The 22247-nt window shown below is 41.5% G+C and overlaps 2 protein-coding genes across 4 annotated transcripts in view; one reads left to right on the top strand and one right to left on the bottom strand.

Annotated features, from left to right (window-relative positions):
* Positions 1–4485, top strand: part of LOC118417492 (alpha-2A adrenergic receptor-like) — a 13544-nt gene extending 9059 nt beyond the window's left edge. The window contains exons 6-7 of the mRNA XM_035823070.1: positions 3364–3813; positions 4091–4485. Coding sequence (XP_035678963.1) covers positions 3364–3813; positions 4091–4384 — 744 coding nt within the window. The 3' untranslated portion in view covers positions 4385–4485. The remainder of the gene's footprint in view (positions 1–3363; positions 3814–4090) is intronic.
* Positions 4486–9672: 5187 nt separating this feature from the next.
* LOC118418328 (protein FAM92A-like) lies at positions 9673–19912 on the bottom strand. 3 transcript variants are annotated; one of them, XM_035824202.1, is made up of 9 exons: positions 19766–19912; positions 18109–18343; positions 17447–17515; positions 15706–15807; positions 14859–14924; positions 13328–13432; positions 12512–12625; positions 10658–10737; positions 9673–9981 (listed from the first exon to the last, which is right to left on the bottom strand). In XM_035824202.1, exons 1-9 carry the CDS (start codon positions 19792–19794, stop codon positions 9831–9833), a joined length of 951 nt encoding a protein of 316 aa, XP_035680095.1. In that variant the 5' UTR covers positions 19795–19912; the 3' UTR covers positions 9673–9830. The 3 variants fall into 3 exon arrangements, with proteins under 3 accessions (XP_035680095.1, XP_035680096.1, XP_035680097.1); XM_035824203.1 differs by having other exon boundaries at positions 14919–14924; XM_035824204.1 differs by lacking the exons at positions 14859–14924; positions 15706–15807.
* Positions 19913–22247: the final 2335 nt, after the last annotated feature.

Genomic DNA, 22247 nt, shown 5'->3' with positions numbered 1-22247 from the left:
GTCAGCGACCAGTACAAAAAGAAACGGCAGCAAAAGTGCCAAAAAAGTCCATAGAGAGCCTGCTATGGAGGCTACTGTTTGTCTGTCTTTGTGTGTGTCAAATAAATAACTCGAGAAACCTTGGATGGATCCTGATGATATCTGATAGGTGGGTAGGAGTCAGAAAAACGAAGGTCAAGTTCGACAATGAGCACCATAGCGGCTTCCTAGTGTACTACAGCAGAAGTTTTTTTTTTGTGTTCTGGACATGCTGTGGTCATGGTTTTTGATTGTTAGCATTGTTTACCATTGACTTCAGCTTCATTTCAAGGCAGATAAAAAATGGGCACAAAGTTCACCTTGATTTGTCAATGGCTAGTTATCTATATTTTACCTTTATTCCAGAAATAAAACTATCCGAAATTTTCCTACTGAACCTATCATCATGTTAGAATGACCAATTGCTGGTACTGTGTCTACGTCACGCGTTTCTAAGGTCACTTGTCTGTACTGTAAGGTCATGTGTATGTTGATAGATGGCCTCGTGGCGCGTTGGACTCACCCGATCCCTCGATATCGGAAGTCAAGAAACGTGCAGTTCGGACAGTTCTTGGATGTGAGACCACTAAAGGACGACCGAATGCTGTAGTGGGAACCAAGAATTCCACGAAATCGTCTTTCGGAAGGGAAGTAAAACGGGGTCCCGTGTTCGAGGAGGCGCCTCGGGCACGTATCAGCCTCATTGCCCACGCTTTGGGTACCCAATGGCTGGAAATTATACACCAGATGTATTGTATCATTATCAAATTTTTACCAACGAGTTGCATGGTACACTGGCAAGCCAGGCAAGTTTGTATATACTTGACATGTTACCTGTAGACCGGGAAAACAAGTAGGGCAGAACCCAATGGCCTTTACAACATAGCTAAGTGAAGCAGTAAAACCCTGGGGTTCAATTATATCACATCTACGCCTGTGGCGCAGTGTTCCACGCTAAGGTATTACGTACGTGAGCAATCAACGCAATCAAAAGTTGAGTACATTTCCCGTGTGGTGCCGCGGCAAGCTCCCAACAGAACCCGCTTCCGCCTCTTGGGAGACAACTGAGTTGAGACATCAGTGGCGAGCTGAGAAATAAACACTAACAATGGACCGGTAATGACCAGCAGATACGTTTCTCTCAACAACATGCTGGCGTCTGTCTTTAATGAATAAAAAGGATAATTCATTCAATTGGTGCCTTTGCCCATCTAAAGGGACAATGGACAGAGTTTTGTCCTTTGAAATTGTTCCAAAATGATGAGGTTTTCAAATCAAAACTTGCAACAAAATTGGGGTGCTTGTTTGGACAGACTCTGTGCGCCTTTGCAAAAGAAACAGATCTATAGGAAAGATACTGTACGTACTATTAACCTGTGCACAAACAACATCCAAGATTTTCGTTCTTGAAAAAAACAAACTTTTTAAAGTACATGTCTTACACTAAAAAGTGATCTCGATCCGTTTAGGCTCATCGAATAGCTATTATTCTACTGCTTGTGACAGAGAAGACAGACAGTATGTGATAGTACAGCTTTTGCAGAGACGTTTGGAAGGGGAGAGTGGACCTGGTCCGGGCAAGTAGCCCGCGACGATGATGACAGGTTGATTGTGTTGCGGAAATGCCTGTAGCTATTTTCGATCGGCACAGTAGACCACAGCTTAACGTCCCGTCCTGAGGACTGCAACCCTTTCCCGTAGCGTGCATGTCGGGAGAGCGACACAGTCGGGATCCAACTCACGGCTTCTAGTTCCAGGGGAAGGGTCGCTAAGAACTGGGGACTACACATGCGTGTAACAGTGGGGTTCTAGCGCCGCCAAACTGACCATTCAAAACGGTCCAACCTTTTAACATAGTGGTTAGCGGCGTTGGGTTTGTGAGCTAGCGCTGGCGGCCCGGGTTCGGCGCAGGTTTGAATCCTACCCGGGAGCCAGAATACTGTTTCTACTCACCTCTTGTGTTTTAGAATAGTGGTGTTGGGTTTGTGAGCTGGCGGCCTGGGTTCAAATCCCGGGAGCCAGGAGACTGTTTCTAGTCGCCTCTAGCTCTTGTGTTCCAGTGGTTCCCACGCCGACCATGTGAGTAACCTACTAAAGATGTGCTACACAGGGCCATATATCGAGCTCGGAGATTCTAGGGCGAATTTTAAAAGATAAAAGGGGAAGAAGTGTAACACTGGGGTTCAGACGTCGCAAAACTGACCATGCCACTAACCCTTCTGACGTAGTGGTTAGTGGCGTTGAGTTTGTTAGCTTGCGCTGGCTGTCCGGGTTCGGCGCGGGTTCGAGTCCCGGGAGTTAGGGGACCCTTGTGCTTTAGCAGTTCATACACCGACCCTGTGAGTAACAGGCTAAAGATATCGATGCCCCACGCAGGCCTTAGGGCCATGTATCGAGCTCGGAGATTCGAGGGCGAATCTTTAAAAGAAAAAAAAAGAGGAGGGTAAATGTAACAGTGAAGTTCAAGCGCCGCCAAACTGACCATACGAAATGCCCATGCCAAACGGTCCGACCATTTGACGTATTAGTTGGTGGTGCTGGGTTTGTGAGCTGGCGGTCTGGGCTCGAATCCTCGCCCCTTAAGCTTCTGTTTCACGCGACCTAAATGTGCTGGCCAACACGAGTTCTTCTGTAGCCGCCAACTCGAGACCAATATTACTTCAGTCCTTGTAACAGAACAGAAGATGGCGTGGGAGGTACTCCGTTGTCTGATGTTCTTTGGTTAAAAGCCACCGACTCCGAGAGTGTGAAATTGCCCACCTGCACATCTCTCTGTGTCCATTAGTAGTAAAGGAGTAGTCTGATTTTCTTCTTCACGCGCACTCAGTAGAGGATAAACACCTGTTGCTTTGGGGCTTATGGACCGTATACAGCTGATGATAAGAAAATGACAAAACCAAACCAAACCCTTGTCCTTCAGCTGTTGATAACATAATACTTGAAAACGCAGTACTAGTATTCAAAATAGTCTCATGGCCTCTCTGTGTCAGTTGCCACACAGCCTTAAGTGCGATGTCAAAGCAAGGTCGTCTGTCACAAGTTGGTTGTCAATGAAAAACGATTATACATATATAACGTTACATTCTCTCTCTCTATCTCTCTCTCAATGAAAAACGATTATACATATATAACGTTACATTCTCTCTCTCTATCTCTCTCTCTCTCTCTCTCTCTCTCTCTCTCTCTCTCTCTGTGTGTTCAGTGTTGCAAATAACCAATGATATATATCTGCTTCTTGTTCATCAACAGTTCAAGTGAACGTATTGGTGAGGCGAATGTCATGCCTTCCATCTCATTTTGCTGTCACATTCATCGATCAAGCAATAAATTCCTCTATGTATACAGGCGCCGGTCAGCACGGATGAGGACTCTGCCACGCCCAAGTCCAGTCCGAATGACTGCCGGACCGTCGCGGCCAGGCCGGCGGACGGAAGACGCTCTAGCGCCGAGGATGCCGACCCGGAGGCGGCCGAGAGGGAGACCGAGTTCAGCGGCGCAAGATTTCTGGCCCTGAACGGGACCGTCCGGCATGGCGCCCCCGCCCGCAGGATAGAGAGATCCGCGTCAGGCCCGCTCTCCCCTCTCTCGATCCGCCTGGATGCAGCCGGCATCGAGGCCCCGCAAACGTCACCGATGCGGCGACGACGGAAGGCCGGTCAGCCTCCCTTACAGGCCCCGCCGCTGAACCTCCTCCTGTGCCCGGCGCTTCTCACGGCCAAGTGGCACGCCAGAACCCCGCAGCCCGCCGGCGGCATCCCCCAGCTAGACATGCCGTCCTTTCGCAACCTGGTGCAGGTTTGTTTGTTTGTTGGTTGGTTTGAACCTTTTTTTATTCATTAACAAAGCACAATACAGGAGGTGATGCACTCTAGCAGTATGCTAATATTAACATCACCCCTAAAAAAACTGACAAGGACAAATAAAATAGCAATATCAAAAGATTCACAGCTATTTACAAATAATTTTGGTTACCATGTGGCTGCAAAGCGTTTGCTATGTACAATATATATGTCTGGGTTAACTGTAAGATACTGCTCTTTGACCAGATAATTATCATTATCTCCTTCTACAGGTGGGGTCCCCCATGCGGCAGTGTGCCGCCCAGCGTCGCGAGCGGCGCTTCGTCTTCATCATCGGGGTGGTGATGGTGACCTTCACGCTTTGCTGGCTGCCGTTCTTCACGTTCTACCTGCTGTGCGTGCTGTGGTGGCAGTGCTTCCCGCGCTGGCTGTTCGTGCTGTCCGTGTGGCTCGGCTACTGCAACAGCGCCCTCAACCCCGCCATCTACGCCATCTGGAACGACGCCATCCGCGAGGCCTTCAAGAATGCGCTCTGCAGCAAGGCTCCCGGACACGCGACTCCTTAACCCGTCTATGAAGACCTCTTCGTTTTAACATGGTAGTCAAATATCCAACATGGCCGCGCCCATGGACGCATACGAAAGCAATACAGGTTTTGCTATCGCAAACCTGTAAATAACCTACAGGTGGAGTGGTGGTTCCGGGGTTTAAGGGTTGTTGACGTTGAATCGAACTTGATAAGGAATCTAACAACTATTTCCTCTCTCGGCTGAGGTAAAAGTGAGTAGCTATAGCTGGCTTCGATTAAGGACGTCGTGCTCTTGAGGTCCCTTGTTTAGGGAGGGCCACAGCTCGAGCACGTGAAAGAAAGACCAGGTGTGAATAGTTCAAACATAACAGCCTGGTTACGGCCTATCCAGTGATAGCCACCTATCCCTCCAACAATGTGGCAAATCGCAAAAGATAAACAAACAAATAAGTACAAACATATCTATCCAAACATCTCATACTGACGGACATGGAAATAACAAAGTAAAAACTCTGACTACTATCTGTCAAATCGTTCATGATCGCCAGACCGATAACAAAACATTTTCCCTTACAGTATGTGAAGCTATATTTTGGTCATTCAAAATTTAAAAAAGGCATATCGTCACATCTCTTGCCAATCGGTTACGATGCCACATATTAATCAGCTTATTTTAGTGACATGATTACTAGATTTCTAATCTGGTGTTCGTACATTTCTACATACTAGTATCCCCATAAACTCTGCAAGATGGTAGAACAAAATTTAGCTCAACACAGAAGTAGGTCCTTGTACTAATAGAACCAAATTTACTGGAGGCGACAAAGCGAGGACAGAAAAGAACCTCATTGGTAACTGAGACTAAGTAGGAAAATATATAACGTTTTTCCTGCTTTCCAACCACATAACAAGTGGAGAACTGGTAGCAACTTTGGTATCATGAGGATAAACGCCTCGTTTGTGTCGACCGCGAGTGGTATGTACTAGAAAGAGTCAGAATAATAGCACATTGGCGCTGTTGTGAACTTACAAGCTTATAGTTCAAGCGAAAAGGTGTGTAAACGTGCTGAATGTGTGTGTACACGTGTGTCTGTGTGTCTGTGTGTGTGTCTGTGTGTGTGTGTGCGCGCGCGCGTACGTACGTGCGTGCGTGTTTGAGTCTCTGTGTGTGTGAGCGCATTGTATGTGCTTACGTGCTTGTCTGTGTCTCTAGTGGCATATTGATAAAGCAAAGAATAAATACCATACTTTTGAGGACATTACAACCCTTCCTGTGATGCGCCACCGTATTCAATTTGTGTTTTCTCCATCGAGAAGAATCAGCCAGCTTGTTGAAAGCCCCTTAAACCCCAGAGTGCGCTGGCCGGTGTTTCCGGTGGGGCCCGATTGTTCAGTGACACACACGTCCCATGTACAGACTGCCAATTTAAAGCTACTAATGTGGCGTTGCTTTCTGGTTTATCTGCACACCTGGGGATACGTGCATTGTATGAGTGACCCAAAGGAGGTGAACAAAAAAGATAAAAAGGAAACAGGGCAAGGTCGTGGTTTGGGCCAAGTGACTGCAACAAAGAATTGCTTAGGATGTGAGATGTGGCCCCCAGCGTATGTTTGATCGAAAATATCATTATCTGCACTTTCACACTTACTAGTGTACCTTTATCGGCGGGGTAACCTATATCCGTTGTATGTGAAAACAGGGTATTTTGGGATATGAAGTCGACATGCAGACGCTGGTTTCAAATTGCATTTGTCGGCAATGAGTGGTGGAAAATGGACCTCCTATTTGATTCTACATCTTAGTAGTATCCAATATATATACGTACATGTGTTGTGACTTATTATTTGGTAGTTTTTTTGGTAGTTACACATATATCGTCATGGCGTGAGCTTAATGTCCATGAAAATGTACACTGTAAAGTTGTGCACTGTAAATGTATAGCACTATGCGCACCGTAACGTCAATGGCTGAGTACTTGCTTGAGCCAGAAATTCCCAGCATTTCAGGAGGGCTAGGGTTTGTGTCCTTGGGAAAGAACCTTTAAATACTAGACTTTCCTCACTGGATTCATTAGCACTGCACACAGGTACAAGTACTATCCAGAGGTTCGGCTGCGGCTGTTATTGACGTGTCTTAGGCACTTTTTCGGGCTTCTATTTTGTACCATTTTCTTTGTGTCTTCCTGTCAATTATGGGGATGACATAAAGAAAATAGCACAAAATAGAAGCCCGATAAAAAAGTGCATAAAACACGTCAAAACTAGCCAAAGCCGAGCATCTGCTTGGAGAGAAGTGTAAATGAGTACCTGACTTCAGCAGTGGTGATAAAGAAAAGGATTGCGAATAGCGGCTCAGCCTTCCCATACCGTGCCCTAGCTAGAAACAGTCACAACGTGACGCATATTCAGACTCAACACGCATTTGACCTTTACCTGTTTTTACCTTCGTCGAAGTCATGTTTTATAGCACTGTAACTGTAACTGAAGTTCTAACATGTAAATCAACCCCATTCTATCCAACCACATTTTCTATGGATTCTATAAATTCTATGTAGTATAATTCAATTCACCAACTAGTGAACTGTTGAACGATTTGATGCTGTCGTACGTATATGAAATGTTTTGAAATGATTTTTAAGATCATCTAATAATTTTCATGGCAACTTTTTTCGGCTAAACTATTTTTTTTTCGCCCGCTCCCGTCAGTTTTGATGTTCCCAGCGGATGTCATCCATACAACCAAATCAACATGGCCTTAATGACGCCTCATGCCCCCAGCTCAGGATAATGTTAAGCCCACAGTGAGCAATTACACTTTCCTCTGCTGGCCAGTATGAAATGTCAAATGTGGTGTAAGGATCATCATTAGTACTAAAACATGAAGCCCTAATTAGTAGACAGTCCCTTGGTATCAGGAAAAGTAACTTCTCCAGGATTCCTACAAGTGTGTAATTTCTGTGACTCTCATTTATTGAGAGACTGGCTGTATTTTCAAAGTTGTCAACTTAAAATACAATTAAGAGATGTAACATTACATGACAGTATTAGTTGTGAAGATATATTTTTCCAATGCCAAGACAATGCACTGAAGAGTTTAGGTTAGAGTTGTACAGTATATGAATGTGTATGAATCAGTGCTTCTATACGTGTCATTGTTTGGCTATCATTGTAGTAACGAAATAACACTATTTTGCGACTTTTATTGATGTAAATGAAATAAAAATGGGGCAAGTTTACTGTACAGTCTATAAAATTGGCCCCAGATACAATTATTTGTTATCATGTTACCAAAGTTTCAAGGAAGAAATTAATGGAATAATTAATGTAGGCAATCAAGAGGGATAGAGAGTATGTGAGTGATTTTTCATACAATCTAGCCCTTGTAATCATTTTCACCTGGTACACAGATGGGAAACACTGTTTTTGATCTGTTTCTTCATCTTCTTCATGTAATACCTTCCAAGTCACTAAGGTCAATGACCTGGATCAGACGGCTGTTACTATGGTAATGTAGAACCCTGTGGTGTCCGATTTCATTATGTGGCAAGTTGTAGGACAGAGCTGGAGAGGCTGGCTATAACATGTACATATATATGTATAAATGTTTGAGTAAGAACAAACAGCTGGACTTTGTTGAGCTAGACCATGTGAAGGTAAATATTATGTGGTTGCCTTCTAGTTCTTCAACTATTTATCAACTTTCTTGTATATACTGTTACACGTTTTCCTTCAGATGACTTTCAGACAATGCCCCAATCTATACCCACCTTTATCACACAGTTGGTTATTGGGTGGGTCGGCTACTTTCTCTTAGCAGCCAGGGGCTGAGGAGTTAACAACAGGCGGTGCTAAATCACAAGGGTCTGGAGTGGCTGTCATTCGGCACCAACTCAGGTGACCTCAATACGGTCTCCAGTTGCCCCATGTGCGACCAAAGGACTATTCCGAAGGGTTTGAACCACTTACACATTTGTCAAAGTCTGTCAATTCTTCATTTGTGGGGAAATATGGCCAAATATATCGAGTACAATAGCTTATCACAGAGTTACACATAATTAACTCAGCTACCCGGTATTTTCCCTCAGTTCAGTTCAGTTCATCCTCGGAGATGACTTTTACTGTTGATATGTGCTCTTTCTGACAGAACAATTATCATGTCAATAACCATGGTTTACATTGTATATTGTTGGTATTGGCACTGATATTATGTCCAGGAAGTGGTGTGTGAAAATAATAAAAGCCACATATGGCAAATTTGCTGCATGTCAGTTACTTTCTGTGTCTGATGAGTTATTTGACTAAGTTAACACAACATACATTACTACAGTAGGCATAAATACATGCATGTCTGCTCTATTCTCACTGGGAAGCACTTCAATGTGGAAGCTTAGTGTAGGCCACAGTTTTGGAACAAAGGTAAAAAAAAAACATTTAAATTTATACTTCAAAACTTTGCAGTCTTTCTCTCTAGCTCTTACACAGCTTGTACTTAAATATAAAACTGGTGTTTGATACATGTTTTTTTTATTATTATTTTTTATTCACATTTATTTAATGAGGATTAGACAAAAAGCTAGGTTGCTTATCTGGGTCTTCTCCTCTTACACATGACAAAAATAAGGACACACATACAAAATAAAGTACACTAAATAACATAGTCAAAAGATAATGATAACGAAGTCAAAATAAACAGGGAGTCAAGTAACAGAATGAACGTGCAGCGGGTTTACAAACTTAGGAATAATCAAATAAGGCTATATAATCAACTAAAATTAAAAACGACCTGTCTGTTGGATGAACTTGAATACGACATCAAATAAAAGACAATTTTGAATGGGAGATAAGAGTGCATTTCCCCTGAGTAGAGTTGAACATACAATATTTTCAGTGGTGTGTCTTGGGTCGAATGGTAAGATACCCTTGTTACATGTTGAACATTAATAAACATACCATCTCACTGCATAAAAAGAAGAAAAGAAACTGGAACAAATAGTTAACTTTATTACTATGAGAAGCTGTTTGAAACTTATTATATTTACATAATGTTGATGTTACTGTAAGCCAAGAGAGTAGACAAAACCACTTATTACAATGTTCAATGAGGGCTGGAGACAGACAGAGTTGAACCAACATCACAGACACACAAATAAACAGTAACTTACTGAGTTTGGACAACCCTGGAGGAAGCTGTAGGAGACTACAGACGTAAATACATGCATTGGGTAAATCCTGGTAAGGGGTAGGTATTTCTGTTGGCAGATTCTGTTCTTCGTCTGAACTACAGAACCTACACAGTACCGAACCTAAAGCTCCTCCTAAAGCCACCAAGCCTCCACATCTACCTGCAAGCACGTCTAACTGTTGCCTGAATAGGAACAACAGACGACAGACCACAGACTTCCTCTTTGTTTTTATCTGTCTCATCTATCTCTCTATCTTGCTGTGGCTTGCTGATGGCAGTGGTACCCAGGTCCCTCTTCCTCCTATCTCCTATAGTGCCTATCATCTTCCTCATCCTCCTCATCTTCATCCTCATCTTCTGTCTCCTCCTCATCCTCGTCTGTCTCCTGCTCCTGAGGTTTGCTGAAGGCGGTGGCGCGGCGCTCTGCACCTGGGGTCTGCCGTGCTGTTGAGCTGGGAGGAAAAGGAACAGCATTAAGCTAGCACCTAGAAGGCCTAAACTTACCTTACTTATTACCCACCCTAAAAGCTGAATACCACGTAAAATTCATAACTGTTCCAGAGCACGCATTAAACAAGCTGCTAAAGAGCCTAAACTTGCGCCACTTTCTCCATGCCACAAGAGGTATCTGCCATTAAAAAATCATGACCATACCTCTTCCAAAACATGAGATCTCAAACCCAGAAATCCTGCTGCAGTACTGTACATAGCCGCTTGGAGGCCAGGCCCATTACCAAACTTGACCTTTGTTTCCCTAATTTAGCTTCACACCTACCAAATATCATGAAGACACATCCACAGCTACGTCAATGAAGGTTAGACATCCAGATATTACAGTACGCCGAAAAGCAGCTACTCAAGCAACTGGATATGATTTTGGAAGCATCCACAGCTCCTTGTCAATACATTTACAGCACCTTATCAATTCGTTATAGTTCTAACATATTCAAAATGGGTGGGTGGCCCCTAGGCAAACATACAAGTTCCACTGCAGGATGTATGTACAGTATGGTCATTGTTTTTTTTCCATGAATGAAAATTGAGTGCGCAGATGTCATTCGTATTATCATGGCTTAGTGTTGATTTGATAATATGTAAAACTGAGCAAGTCCCAACACACATCAGTACCTGAGGGAGGTTTTGGAGTTGGCTCGCACCAGGTCCAGTCTGGCGGGGGCACTGGGAGGCCGCATGGAATTCCTGAACTCCTGGAGAAATAGAGCAAGAGTAACGTAAGAGTGCAGAACTATGATTGAAGAGTGGTACCCACTGTAGTGGCATGTATATCATCAGAGAGCTTTAAACAATGCTTTAGGTGTGCAAAGGTTGGGTGTGACAGGTCTTACTGTGTAATATAACAAGCTGCTGATACTTCACGTGCCTGTGAATCATGTGTGTTACGCTGATGGGTGGTTCAACCGTGGTTGTATACCAGCTATGCAGAAACAGATACAGACACAAAAAAGGGGGTGGAGCGGTACCCATTTTCTGTATGCTTCAAGAAGGGAAGGAAGATTTTAAGTCAATTCTATGTCCACAGTATGACTAATCTCCAAGCAGATCCTACAGTAGGATAAGAGTGAACATTTCCTTTGGTGTGAAATATACACTCCTAGGCCGGCTACACTCCTGCGGCCAGCTTATGATACTATCTTATCCCATCGTAGGATCTGCTTGGAGATAAGGAATGACGTCAAAGGCAACAAGGCCTGACATTACTTCTACTGATCACTATCACTTTCATCTTGTGATGTCTTATTTCTCCCACTGTTTTTGCTTGACTGAATGTGAATAATATGAATCTAAACATTCTAAAAGCTGATCATGGAAGTTCATCTACAAAAAATGTATGTTGGTAGTAATCATAGTACAAAGCCAAACTTTCTACCAACACAAAGGTATACACGGATCAATGACCACTGTTGCCTTCTTCAGGATCAATACTGATGATCAATCACTTCAGACTGTAAACTCGTGAGGTTGATCTTATCAACACGTGACCTTGCCGATACGCGACATCAGCAATTGGTCAAACCTGTCAGGAAGCTTACAACGCCAACCGTCTCTGTTAAGATAAAAGTTGATTGTTTGTAGCTAGACTTTTGTCTGAGGAAGAGGTCAGTGTTCATAGCTAAGTGACCAACAAGTAACTGCAGCATTTAACCGTGAAAAAAAATGAAATCCACATTTTGTAATCTGTTGATTCACAATATATGAAGCATTCATTCACTCACTCATGAGGTTTCTTTCAGCAGTTCATGTTACATGTCACACACACTCCCCCTAGCAGAACCAGAGAAAACTGCACTAATCATTTGTCAGATGGTAAACTACATTTCTTGTTTTTCCAGAGTCTTAGGCCGCAAGGAGAGCAGTCTGCATTTTGCTTTATTTTTCCTGCCTTCAATGTAATATGACACCAGTTTCTGAATGAAAATGATTAGAATGCTGATATGGACCTTGCACTCAAAAGGGCAGTTACATTTTGTATTTGGCACCCTGAATACAACACAAAAGATAATACAAAAATGTTACTCTCAAGAACAAACACAGTATCTGTAAAAAGTGTAAATTTCTTTCTGTTGATTTCATGGTATGTTTTACTGGAGGAAAAGGAGGCTTTTGCAGCAGTGTTTTTTGTTCAGCTGTGATTCTTTGAAACAATAAAAAAAAATTGGCTCCTGGCGTACCAAATCTGTGTGACTGTTCTTGGCACACTTTTTGACAAGCCAAAGAGGTTCGGTGGCTCCACCATCATTGTGGGTGTATCATGTAAAGTGCCTTTCCAAAGGGCACAAGATCGGGGTGTTGTATCGAACCCGGTACTTATTGGTCCCGTGTCAAATGCTCTAGCTGTTGTGCCACACAGACCTCACTAGCTCTTTGAAAAAATTGGAAGTGATACAGTGGAAATGTTTATTAGCTGTGTCACTGTAAAAAAAATGTGCACTATAAAACATCTCAAGGTTTACAAGACGTTACCTCTAAGTCATCCTCATCGTTAATCCCCTGGAGGTACTGATGAGCCACGGTGTACAGCTCCAGGGCCTTGCAGTGGAACACCATCTCTACATGCACAAAATCACACAGGATCTTCTGCAAGATACACAAACATACAAGATTTTGATATATATTCCTTCATTCTAGTGACACATGGGGCAGCAAGTTGCCCTGCTGTTTTAAAAGAAGGAGTGGGGGGTTGTTGTAGCCCTTTCCCTTTAACAGCACCTCCTCAAACACGATAACCACATTTTTAAGCCCCTTCCAACTGATTGGGACCAGAAGCTCATCTGTGAGGTGTGTACAACTACACTAGCAATGATAAGTGTACCTATATATTGCCAGTGGAGTTGTACACAACTGTTTGGAACAAAAATACTGAAGTTTGAATAGAGCATTTTTACTCACCTCCTTATCAATAAAGTAGGCAGATGCTGTAAATATGTAGATGTCCTTGATTTGCATTACATTGATTAGCTCAAGAGTACATGGCACTTTGGTCTTTAATCAGGAGTTCTTAAACCATACTTCTGGTAGTCTATTCTTTGAGCTACACATTCAACAGAGGGGTTATTTGAGATGGTCAGACAATCTGATATGTACATTGTAGTTGTCTAAAATGCTACAATTTGAACTGAAATGAAACAGTGCAGCGTTCGATTCCAAGTTGACTTCCCTACGATGTCAGATGGAAAAGCTCTATACTGGACTACATGTTGAATTTGCTTTATGCATATCTACCGGTACATTCATATTGGCAAGGGAAAATATAAAATCTAAAAAACTGAGAGTAAGAACCTTTATGTCCTCCATCTTTTGCCTTTCAAAGTTGTCCATCTGTTCCTCGAGGGCCCTGTCCGACCGTGTCGCATCCACGGCTGCCCGCTGTAGCTCAGACTCTGCCTGAAAATTTCACACAGTCTTGATTGGATAAAGGGTAAACATCAATTCTGCACTATAGAAATTACTTAACTTTCTTTCCAACACTGAAATTAATATAGAGGTTTACCCAAAATTTTCGGTCAAACTCCGTCGACCTTGTTCACAGAATGACCCTCTCTATCTCCAGCAGTGATGTCAGGTTAGATGATAGATAGATAGGGTCATGATAGAAAGGGTCATTCTGTGAACAAGGTCGACGGAGTTTGACCGAAAATTTAGGGTAAGTCCCTATATTAATTTCAGTGTTGGAAAGAAAGTTTAGCAATTTCTATAATGTATTCTACCAACACAGATGAACTTTCATGCTAAGATCAATTCTGCACTTTTGTAGAAAGTGCTAGAGTTTCAGACAAGTTACATTTACATTTTGTCTTGAAGAAAGCACTCACAATCTAACATAAACATATTTTCCATGTAAGATTCTCCACCAAGGGAACATGTGTCGTCAGTCTCACTCCTATCATACTAACTGTAATAGATACATGTAGTCAGTGCCTTTTAATGTATTGCACCTTGTATCTTTCTTTGTAACAATTTATTCATTGCATTTGCCAAGCATAAATCAAATTCAGCAGAACATTTTAGAAAAAAATGAAGATGGTAAGGCTTTGCCCCATAGGTTTGATTAAGCTTAAGGTTGATGTACCTTTGTATATGTACTGAGCTAGATTTTGGCATCTTCCTAAGTTGGTAAAACTATGCTGCAAACTTTTTGGGACTTTCATTTTTGACCTAAGTTAATGATGCTTCACAACAAATTCTAGATAGCAAACAACATGTTACATACAATTACATCCACATAATTATGCTTGACATTGAATTTGAGCTGACTACAATTTACTGTGAATCAAAACAGCTCACTACACATCTTTGAAAAAAAAGGCATGCAGACCCTGAATACTATTAGAGACAATTAATGCACCGACCTTGCTGTTGGTGTGACATGCAGTCTTTATCAACATGCACAGAGGTGCCTAAGCATTTGCACGAACCCTATGAGATTCATACGAACATTATGTGATACGCACGATTCACTATGTGAAAATCCACGAACCTTATGAAAATCACACGAATCATCATGCGAAAACATACGAACCTTATGTGATTCGCACGAATCACTATGTGACACACGCACAAACCTTATGCGATTTGCACGAACCTTAATGCAAAAGCAGTCGACCACCGCCGTCGGTCACGTGACATTACGTCATTCACATAAGGTTTCTGCAAATCGCATAAGGTGCGTGTGTGTCACATAGTGAGTTGTGCAAATTACACAAGGTTTGTACGTTTTCGCAGGGGTCGTGCAAATGCTTAGGCACCCCTGATGCATGTGTTAAGTTATTTACACCGGTTAGTAAGAGATGGGACATGATTGGAGCATCACCGATGACACAGCGAGCGATGTGCTGCTACCCGATGCTAGCCACATGTCAGGGTTATTTACCTGTGACTGGAGAAACTGTTAAAGAAAAAAGCTGTTCTTCTTGTCTTGATAATAGAATGCTAGATTCAGAAATTCAAAATCTTACTTAGTGACAGCTTTTATTTCCGTGAAATTTTATGTCAAAAGATCGTTAAGTAGTCCTTCTACTGAGCATTAGATTAAGTCATACAATATTACCTACCAGAACTAGGGACTTCCACCAAAAAGTGTTATACAAACAAACCTTTCTTACTACTTACCTTTTATGTTTAAGATGAAGTCTACTATATTTCTAATAAACTCAGCTCAAACAGTTTAGAATCCTGTGCTTGGCTGATCAGACATGTACCTCCATTGCTCATCAAAAGTCCTGATAAGAGAGTTCATCTTATATCTCCTAACCACAGTAAAGACAAGAAAACTGAAGTGGCCGTCATGCAGGAATAGCCCAAACTATCAAGTATCAAGCAAGGACCTGTGCAGAGAGGAACAAAGAGGGATAGAAAATGGAGAAGATGGGAGGATAATATCAGTGAATGGACAGGCAAGGTAATCTCAAAGCAGAGCTTGCGGTGGCATAAGATACTGTAGTATCATAAGGTGGCGAAGGAGTTTAGCCGGCAGAGGAGTTTTATTCCACCGCGAAGATCTGCGGCAGAACTGAACCTATAAAAGGCATGAGGAGGGGCGATCTTTTCAGTGACCCTGTAAAGCGAAGGTTGAAACTTGAAAGTTAAGCCTGCAGTTTGCTCTCTGAGTGGCAGGAAGTTAAGGCTGTGGTTTGCCCTGTGAGTGTCAGGAAGGATACGATGGTGTGCCTGTCGCTGGGGTTCTTCTGTCGTGCCTTCTCCAGCCTCTGCTGCTGCTGCTGCTCTTTCCCTCGCGCTGTCTGACTCTTCTTCAGGTCCTCCTACAAGTCGGGAAGGAGGCCGGGTGGTTAGAGTGCAGGGTAACCGCCAGCACGGTTGAGCGTAGGGGGCCCTATGCTGTGATTTTGTATCCCCTATCAGGGTTGAACAAGTTTTCTAAAATCCACTTGTCCTATCGGGCAAGCACATAAAAACCAATTGCCCGAACCAATTTTTCACTTGCCCAAAATTCAAATGTCACTGTTACTAGTATATGCATTTTCACTTCCAGCAATGGAATTCTCTGTAGACAATTGCTTGATGTCATGACTGTAAAAAGTAAAAGCTTATCAAAATTGCACTAAAATCAATGGAAAAATCTTACTTGCCCGATCGGACAAGTGGGGTAGGACATGCACTTGCCCGAACAGCACTTTCACTTGCCCTGGACAATAGGGCTAGTGGACTTGTTTATCCCTGCCCTATGCTGTGATATGTATACCGTATGCTGTAATATGTATACTGCATGCTGTGATTTTTACCCCCTATACTGTTGTATTTGTACCCCCTATGCTGTGATTTGTATCCCCTATGCTGTGATGTATACCGTATGCTGTGATTTGGTCCCCATACTAGTATGGTGTGTTTCAACCAGCAGAAGGGCAATTCTATTGTTTTGATGTAAAACACTATTAGTACTAAAGTAAAGATTACAAAAATCTAGCCCTCAATAAGCAGGAAATAATGTTTCTTAGGGTTATATTTATGGTACAATTTTTAAGGGAACAAGCTCTTACAACCCCAAAAATGCTTATGCCTTTTACCATGTGGCTTTGCCAGGCCAGGATGCTCCCTACACTGTGAAAACCCTGGGTTTGTTTTCAACCAGCAGAAGGGCAATTCTGTTGTTTTGATGTAAAGTCCTATTACTAAAGATTAAAAAAATTATGCATGAAATAGTGTTTCTTAGGGTTATATTTACAATTTTTCAGGAGAACAAGCTCCTACAACCCCTACAATGCCTATGCCTTTAACTAGGATTTGTTGCCTTAGATAATATAAGTTATAATCTAAATGGTCTGCATCTCAATCGCGAGCAGATCCCTTGCTGTGAGAATTTTTTCAGACCGAAATGATTATGTAGCTTTGGTTGGAGACATTCCATTGGATAGGAAATAAAGGCAGAAGCTCTGTGATTGAGGAGAGCAATGCCTTACATTTACGCATGTTTAAGATCTCACTATACACTTTATCAATAAAAGAGAATCAAACCATACAGCTGGGTCATATGCAACATGTACATTTTGACTTTCTAAGATCTCCTATTCAAGCTCAGCTGTGCAAAATAAAGTAAAATTTGCCTGGTGCAAGCAAGTTGGTTAAAAATGGTTAACCTTCTTATTTAGTAAAAGCAAGGCCCTGTTTAAACAGTTCAAAACATCAAAAAAAAACTTTTACATAATTATAGCTCTTGTCATACTTAACTTACTTTAAGTATCATGTTTACCACCTACCTTACTCTCCAAGTCCAAGCAGAGGTTTGGCTCCGCTGTTTTTTGACGTTCTTTCAGGCGTTTTTTCTCTGGGTTTCTATTTTGTACCGTTTTCTCTATGAGACATGAATAGAAAGCCTGATAAAAACACCTTTAAAAACGTCAAAAACCAACAGGGGCCAAACCTCTGCTTGGAGAGTACACCTACCTTGGCATGCTTGCAGGTGTTGCCGTATAACGTCAACGGCTGCACGACTTTGGCGTCTAACCTTTGAACCTGTACCAAACGTGTAGAAAAGAAAAGAAGTTATGCTGCAATAAAGTAAAGACGAGGCTTCCTGAACTGCCACTGTAGATTCATGGTAATTATTATTATACATTGTATCTGTCAAAATGTCCAGCCCCCGACACCAAAAGCAACGTTCTGGTATTTTGGACCAACTTACATATACCTGACTGATTGTACCGGTGCTGCACTGGTACAGTGTACAGTGTACCAGTACATGTAGCTCTACCAACTCATAATAAACAAGAACTTATATCTAATATTCTAAGATTCTAAGGTGAAATTTGCAAGCAAATAGTTCAAATACATAATGTTACCCTTCACATGGTCTTGCCTAACAGACTACTACTTTGTTTATTCCTACCCACATTGATCATGTATAATGACCAGCCTCTATATGGCTCTCTGCTAGACCTGCCACTTGCTACATCATACATGATGTAATTGTACACCACAGGGTGTCTGACACACTACAGTAACCATGGTGACAGCCTTCTGGTATAGGTCATCGAAATTATCTGTTTGAAGAAAAAGAAATTGAGCAAAAACAATGTGTTCCCTTGCTATAAAGGTATTTTCATTACCTCCGCCTGCCTGTAGTCCTGTATGGCTGAGATGGTCTCAGCGAATCCCGTGACTCCAGACTTCAGCGACTGCCCCTCGGCCTCCGCGTAAGTCAGCAGGGCCTTTGCCAGCTCGTCGCCCTTGTCTCGCAGTTTGGCCGTCTTCCGCGAGAACCCGGCAAACTCCTGACACAGAGTTCCGAAGTGCTGCTCGGCCTTCGTGATTCTGTCCTGGATGAACTTCATCTGGTTCTCTCTGGAAAAGTTGAAGTTTCAAAAATGACTTTAAGTTAACGTCAGTTGCATGTGCTAACTAACAATTTAGTAACATCTTTCATATATAGTCATAACTCCCATCCTCCTAGTACCTTCGCAGGGTGATGGTTGAAAGAGCAGGGTACATCCAGACAGGTGGTTTGGCTGTTGGATGTCCCTGTGTAGGAGAATGATAACTCTACCAGAGGACGTTATGTACTAAGTAACGTCCTTCTCCACCAGATACAATGATACAGGTATTTTTTTTAAGGTATCAGACCACACCAATTTAAAATTTCTTGGTTCACGGATTTTTTCACAAAAAATATGGAGCGAGAGGGCGAAATAAAAATAAAAATTGTAAAATGGTTGGGGTAAAGGTAAGGGCTAATCCACAACATAAAGAAAAAAAGTTTTCAGCTTGAAAAAAGTACAAAAACACTATTTTTGTGCAGTAACAGCACCTGTACCCACACTTTAAGGAGCTTATAATATAAAGGAAAATTTGCTACACCAGAAAGTTGGTGAATGGTTTCATTAATGGTGAAAATTTGCTGGGTGGTAATTTTTATTTTCATTTTTTTTTCTAAAAAATAGGAGCGAGCGAATCCGTGAACCAAGAAATTAAATCGGTGTGGCCTCATGTATGAGAAAAAAAATATAGGAATTTATTTAGTGATTTACAGAGATATACTTATCAGTAATCTAGGTATTTTAGATAAATATGCTTAAGATATTTAGGTGTTCAAAACAATCTTGAGAAGGCCTCTATAACAATATCATGAGTGGAAAGTTGACGTTGTAACAACATGTGTGAAGACCAGATGTGAAGACATCATATCATATCATTCACTCAGCTTTTGTCCTTGTTTACGACAACTATCTCCCCAGACGTGGTCTCTCGTTAAGTTTAAGTTCTACATGTAACGTTTACATATAACCTGTTTATAGCTAAATGTGGATCTCAATAAAGTCAAGTCATATATAGCTACGGCCGCGTGGCGCGTTGGTACACCCGATCCCTCGATCTCGGAAGTTAAGCAACGCGACGGTCCGGACAGTGCTTGGATGGGAGACCAACCAAGGACGTCCGGATTGCTGTAGCCTCACGAAGCTTTCCACGAAATCGTCTTCCGGGAGGGACGTAAAACGGGGGTCCCGTGCTCGAGGAGGTGCCTCGACCACGTTAATCAGCCTCATTACTCATAATGGGTACCTACTGGCTGGCAAAATACACCTGGTGATTATTATTATATGTAACACATCAGATTCGAGCAAGGGGGAGGGGGGGCAGGATTATAGGAGGATTTACTCGAGCTCGATCGAACCAAGGCAAGGAGGTTGCTCAAACTACAGTTAGTCCGGTCATACTACACGGCTCTAGCAAGGCCTAATGTAAGAATGATATCACGTATACACATACTTTGCTCTGGCCTCCGGGTTTTTCGCCATGTCGAGTTCTGTTAGATGAAATCGTTGGTTGGAGATTCGCGAAGTAAACAAATAAACTGTCTGCGCGTCGGGTTTGAACTGACCCCGGAATGTCTCGCCGAATCACGCGAGACTTCATCTCACCTGCATCCGAGATTTGGGAAGTGTCGGGTTCTTGGGTCGTTTGAGGTGATAGCTGGCAGGTAAAAGTCGGCACTTTGGAGTTTTAAACTCATCACGTGTGTGACATATGCAATCAAAATTAAACATTATTAATTTACATAGATTTACGGGCTTGGGGTGGATGTTATTTTCTCAAATGATGAGTTAAATGCTACACTTATTTCTGCGAAAGGTAGAACGTCCATACTTTTTCAATGCGGCTATATCAGGCCACCAATAGATAGTTTACATGCTAAGTTGGACCTGGCTGATTGATGAAAAATACTCTAAATAAAAGGATTTTTGATATTTGAAACATACGAAAGTTATGTAGCCGAAGTACTAGATTTCTACAAAATTAAAAACTTTTGAAAATCCAAAATCATTTACATAGTTGATATGCCAGCGGTGAGGGTACATAAAATCGTTGAATTATCGATCGTGTCTAATTGCAAGCTAGCCATCTTAGCGCTACATATTTCCCTCTATCCTGCAGTCCTGTAAGTTACATCCTCAGTCAATACATGTACAACTAACATGAAGAACTTTATTGCGCAACGATCGTACACGGTACATGTATGGCCAAAAAAAGGAAGAAAAAAAATTATGATCCTAATTACTAAAACAAGTATCAAACATAGTACATATGCAGATTATGAATATAGAATGAAATTTGACATCCTAATTTCCAGAACAATAAGAGCTAGCTTAAATCATTGATATTGTACTACAATCGAGTGGGGCTAATTATGAGTTTCGGCATTTTTTCTTATGGCAAAGCAGTCTTTTATATATTTACCTATTTTAGCATTGTGTGAGTTGTTACATCAGAATATATAATCAAATCTGTCTGTAGCATTGAGTCTCTTAAAATCTGTTGTACTAGATTCGAGGAATGTGAATAACTCATTACGTGAAACATTGTACCTACTGCACATCATGACAAAGTGAAATTCATTTTCACTTTGCTTTGGACAGAATGGGCAAAACCTTTGGTCAGGGGCTACATTATGATATCTATCTGTTTCTACATTCAATTAATGACTGCTTATTCTTAACTGGGTTATCGCTTTACGAATTTCAAAGTTATAAATGTCATAAAGGTAAGTTTCTTGATCATAACTAACTAAGCACTACATCAATCGGCCAAAGAACGGATGGTCGAGAACAAAATTTCCAAATATGCCTTGAAGCTTTTATTGTCAAACACGAGCAACATAAATGATTACACTGATGTGTACGTTGTCAACAATTTTGGCAGCCATAACAAAACTGGAAGTTTTATTTGATATTTGATACATTGCATAATGCAATATATCCAATATACTATACATCTCTTTCTGTAGATAACGTACAGGAAGTTGAATTCAATTTACACATCAAATTAGGGAAATCCAAATGCAACATTGAAATACATAGCTATAAAATGAAGTTTTTAAGACTTAAAATCCTTAACCAATCCAAGTTGGCTTTCAATTTTTAAAATCGACCTTTTCATCAATATTTGCCTGCTGATATTAGCTGACGTTTTCTCTAGGCAGAGTAGGCGCCATGAATGTGAACAGATACAAGAGGCTAAAAGTAGCGCTACACATCACAATTCTGACTACTGATACATGCAGTTACATTTTGGTCTCCTTATAGTTGTTATTTATACAAAAAGAAACACTATTCACTTACATACACTGACAGCCAAGCAGTTTTCTGTGCCACATATAATATGACTTACAAACACAGACCATAACGACCTGCACTAACCTGACAGTTTAGTCAAAATCATGAATCTATTGCTTCATCACATCATGTAAGAGTTTATGGCCATCAACATTTACAAAGGCCTTTATAAACGTTGTATGATTTTCACATCATCTCATTATTCATCATGTATCAATTTAGACCACTTAAACCCTGACAATACATGTAGCCAATACCATTAACACACAAATACAAGAACAGGATGCCCAAAAAAGTAAAACATCACGTACACCTGTTGTCAAAATCTACCACATCTCGGAGATGTGACTTGTCAGTGCAGAATATATGACAAATTGGTTTAAGATACCTGTATCAGAATGTACTAGAAAAGCACGATACATAAGACATTTCCATGCATTGTTACAATATGAAAACTTTTTTCCTAAATTTCCTTCAATTAATGACAAAGTTAATGACACTACAGGTAAAATTCATTCCAAACAAAGTCTTAACCTTACGCTTCATTCTCTTTGTGAAGAATCAGACCACAGTTAAGTGTTATATTATCTTCTCAGTTTTCCAAAGAAACTTTGGTTTACAGTGACACATTATATGTT

The sequence above is a fragment of the Branchiostoma floridae genome, chromosome 6 (assembly GCF_000003815.2).
Source record: "Branchiostoma floridae strain S238N-H82 chromosome 6, Bfl_VNyyK, whole genome shotgun sequence".
NCBI lineage: Eukaryota > Metazoa > Chordata > Leptocardii > Amphioxiformes > Branchiostomatidae > Branchiostoma > Branchiostoma floridae.
The sequence above is the reverse complement of the archived record's forward strand: the minus strand, read 5'-3'. Positions and strand labels throughout refer to the sequence as shown.

Excerpts from the sequence above, each read along its gene's own strand:
- LOC118418328 (XM_035824202.1), bottom strand. The coding sequence starts at position 19,794 with ATGGCGAAAAACCCGGAGGCCAGAGCAAA. Across the intron at positions 18,344-19,765 it reads AACCCGGAGGCCAGAGCAAA|AGAGAACCAGATGAAGTTCA; the intron begins GTATGTGTATAC and ends CAACTTTTCCAG. Across the intron at positions 14,925-15,705 it reads CCAGCGACAGGCACACCATC|TCACAGGTAAATAACCCTGA; the intron begins GTATCCTTCCTG and ends CAGTTTCTCCAG.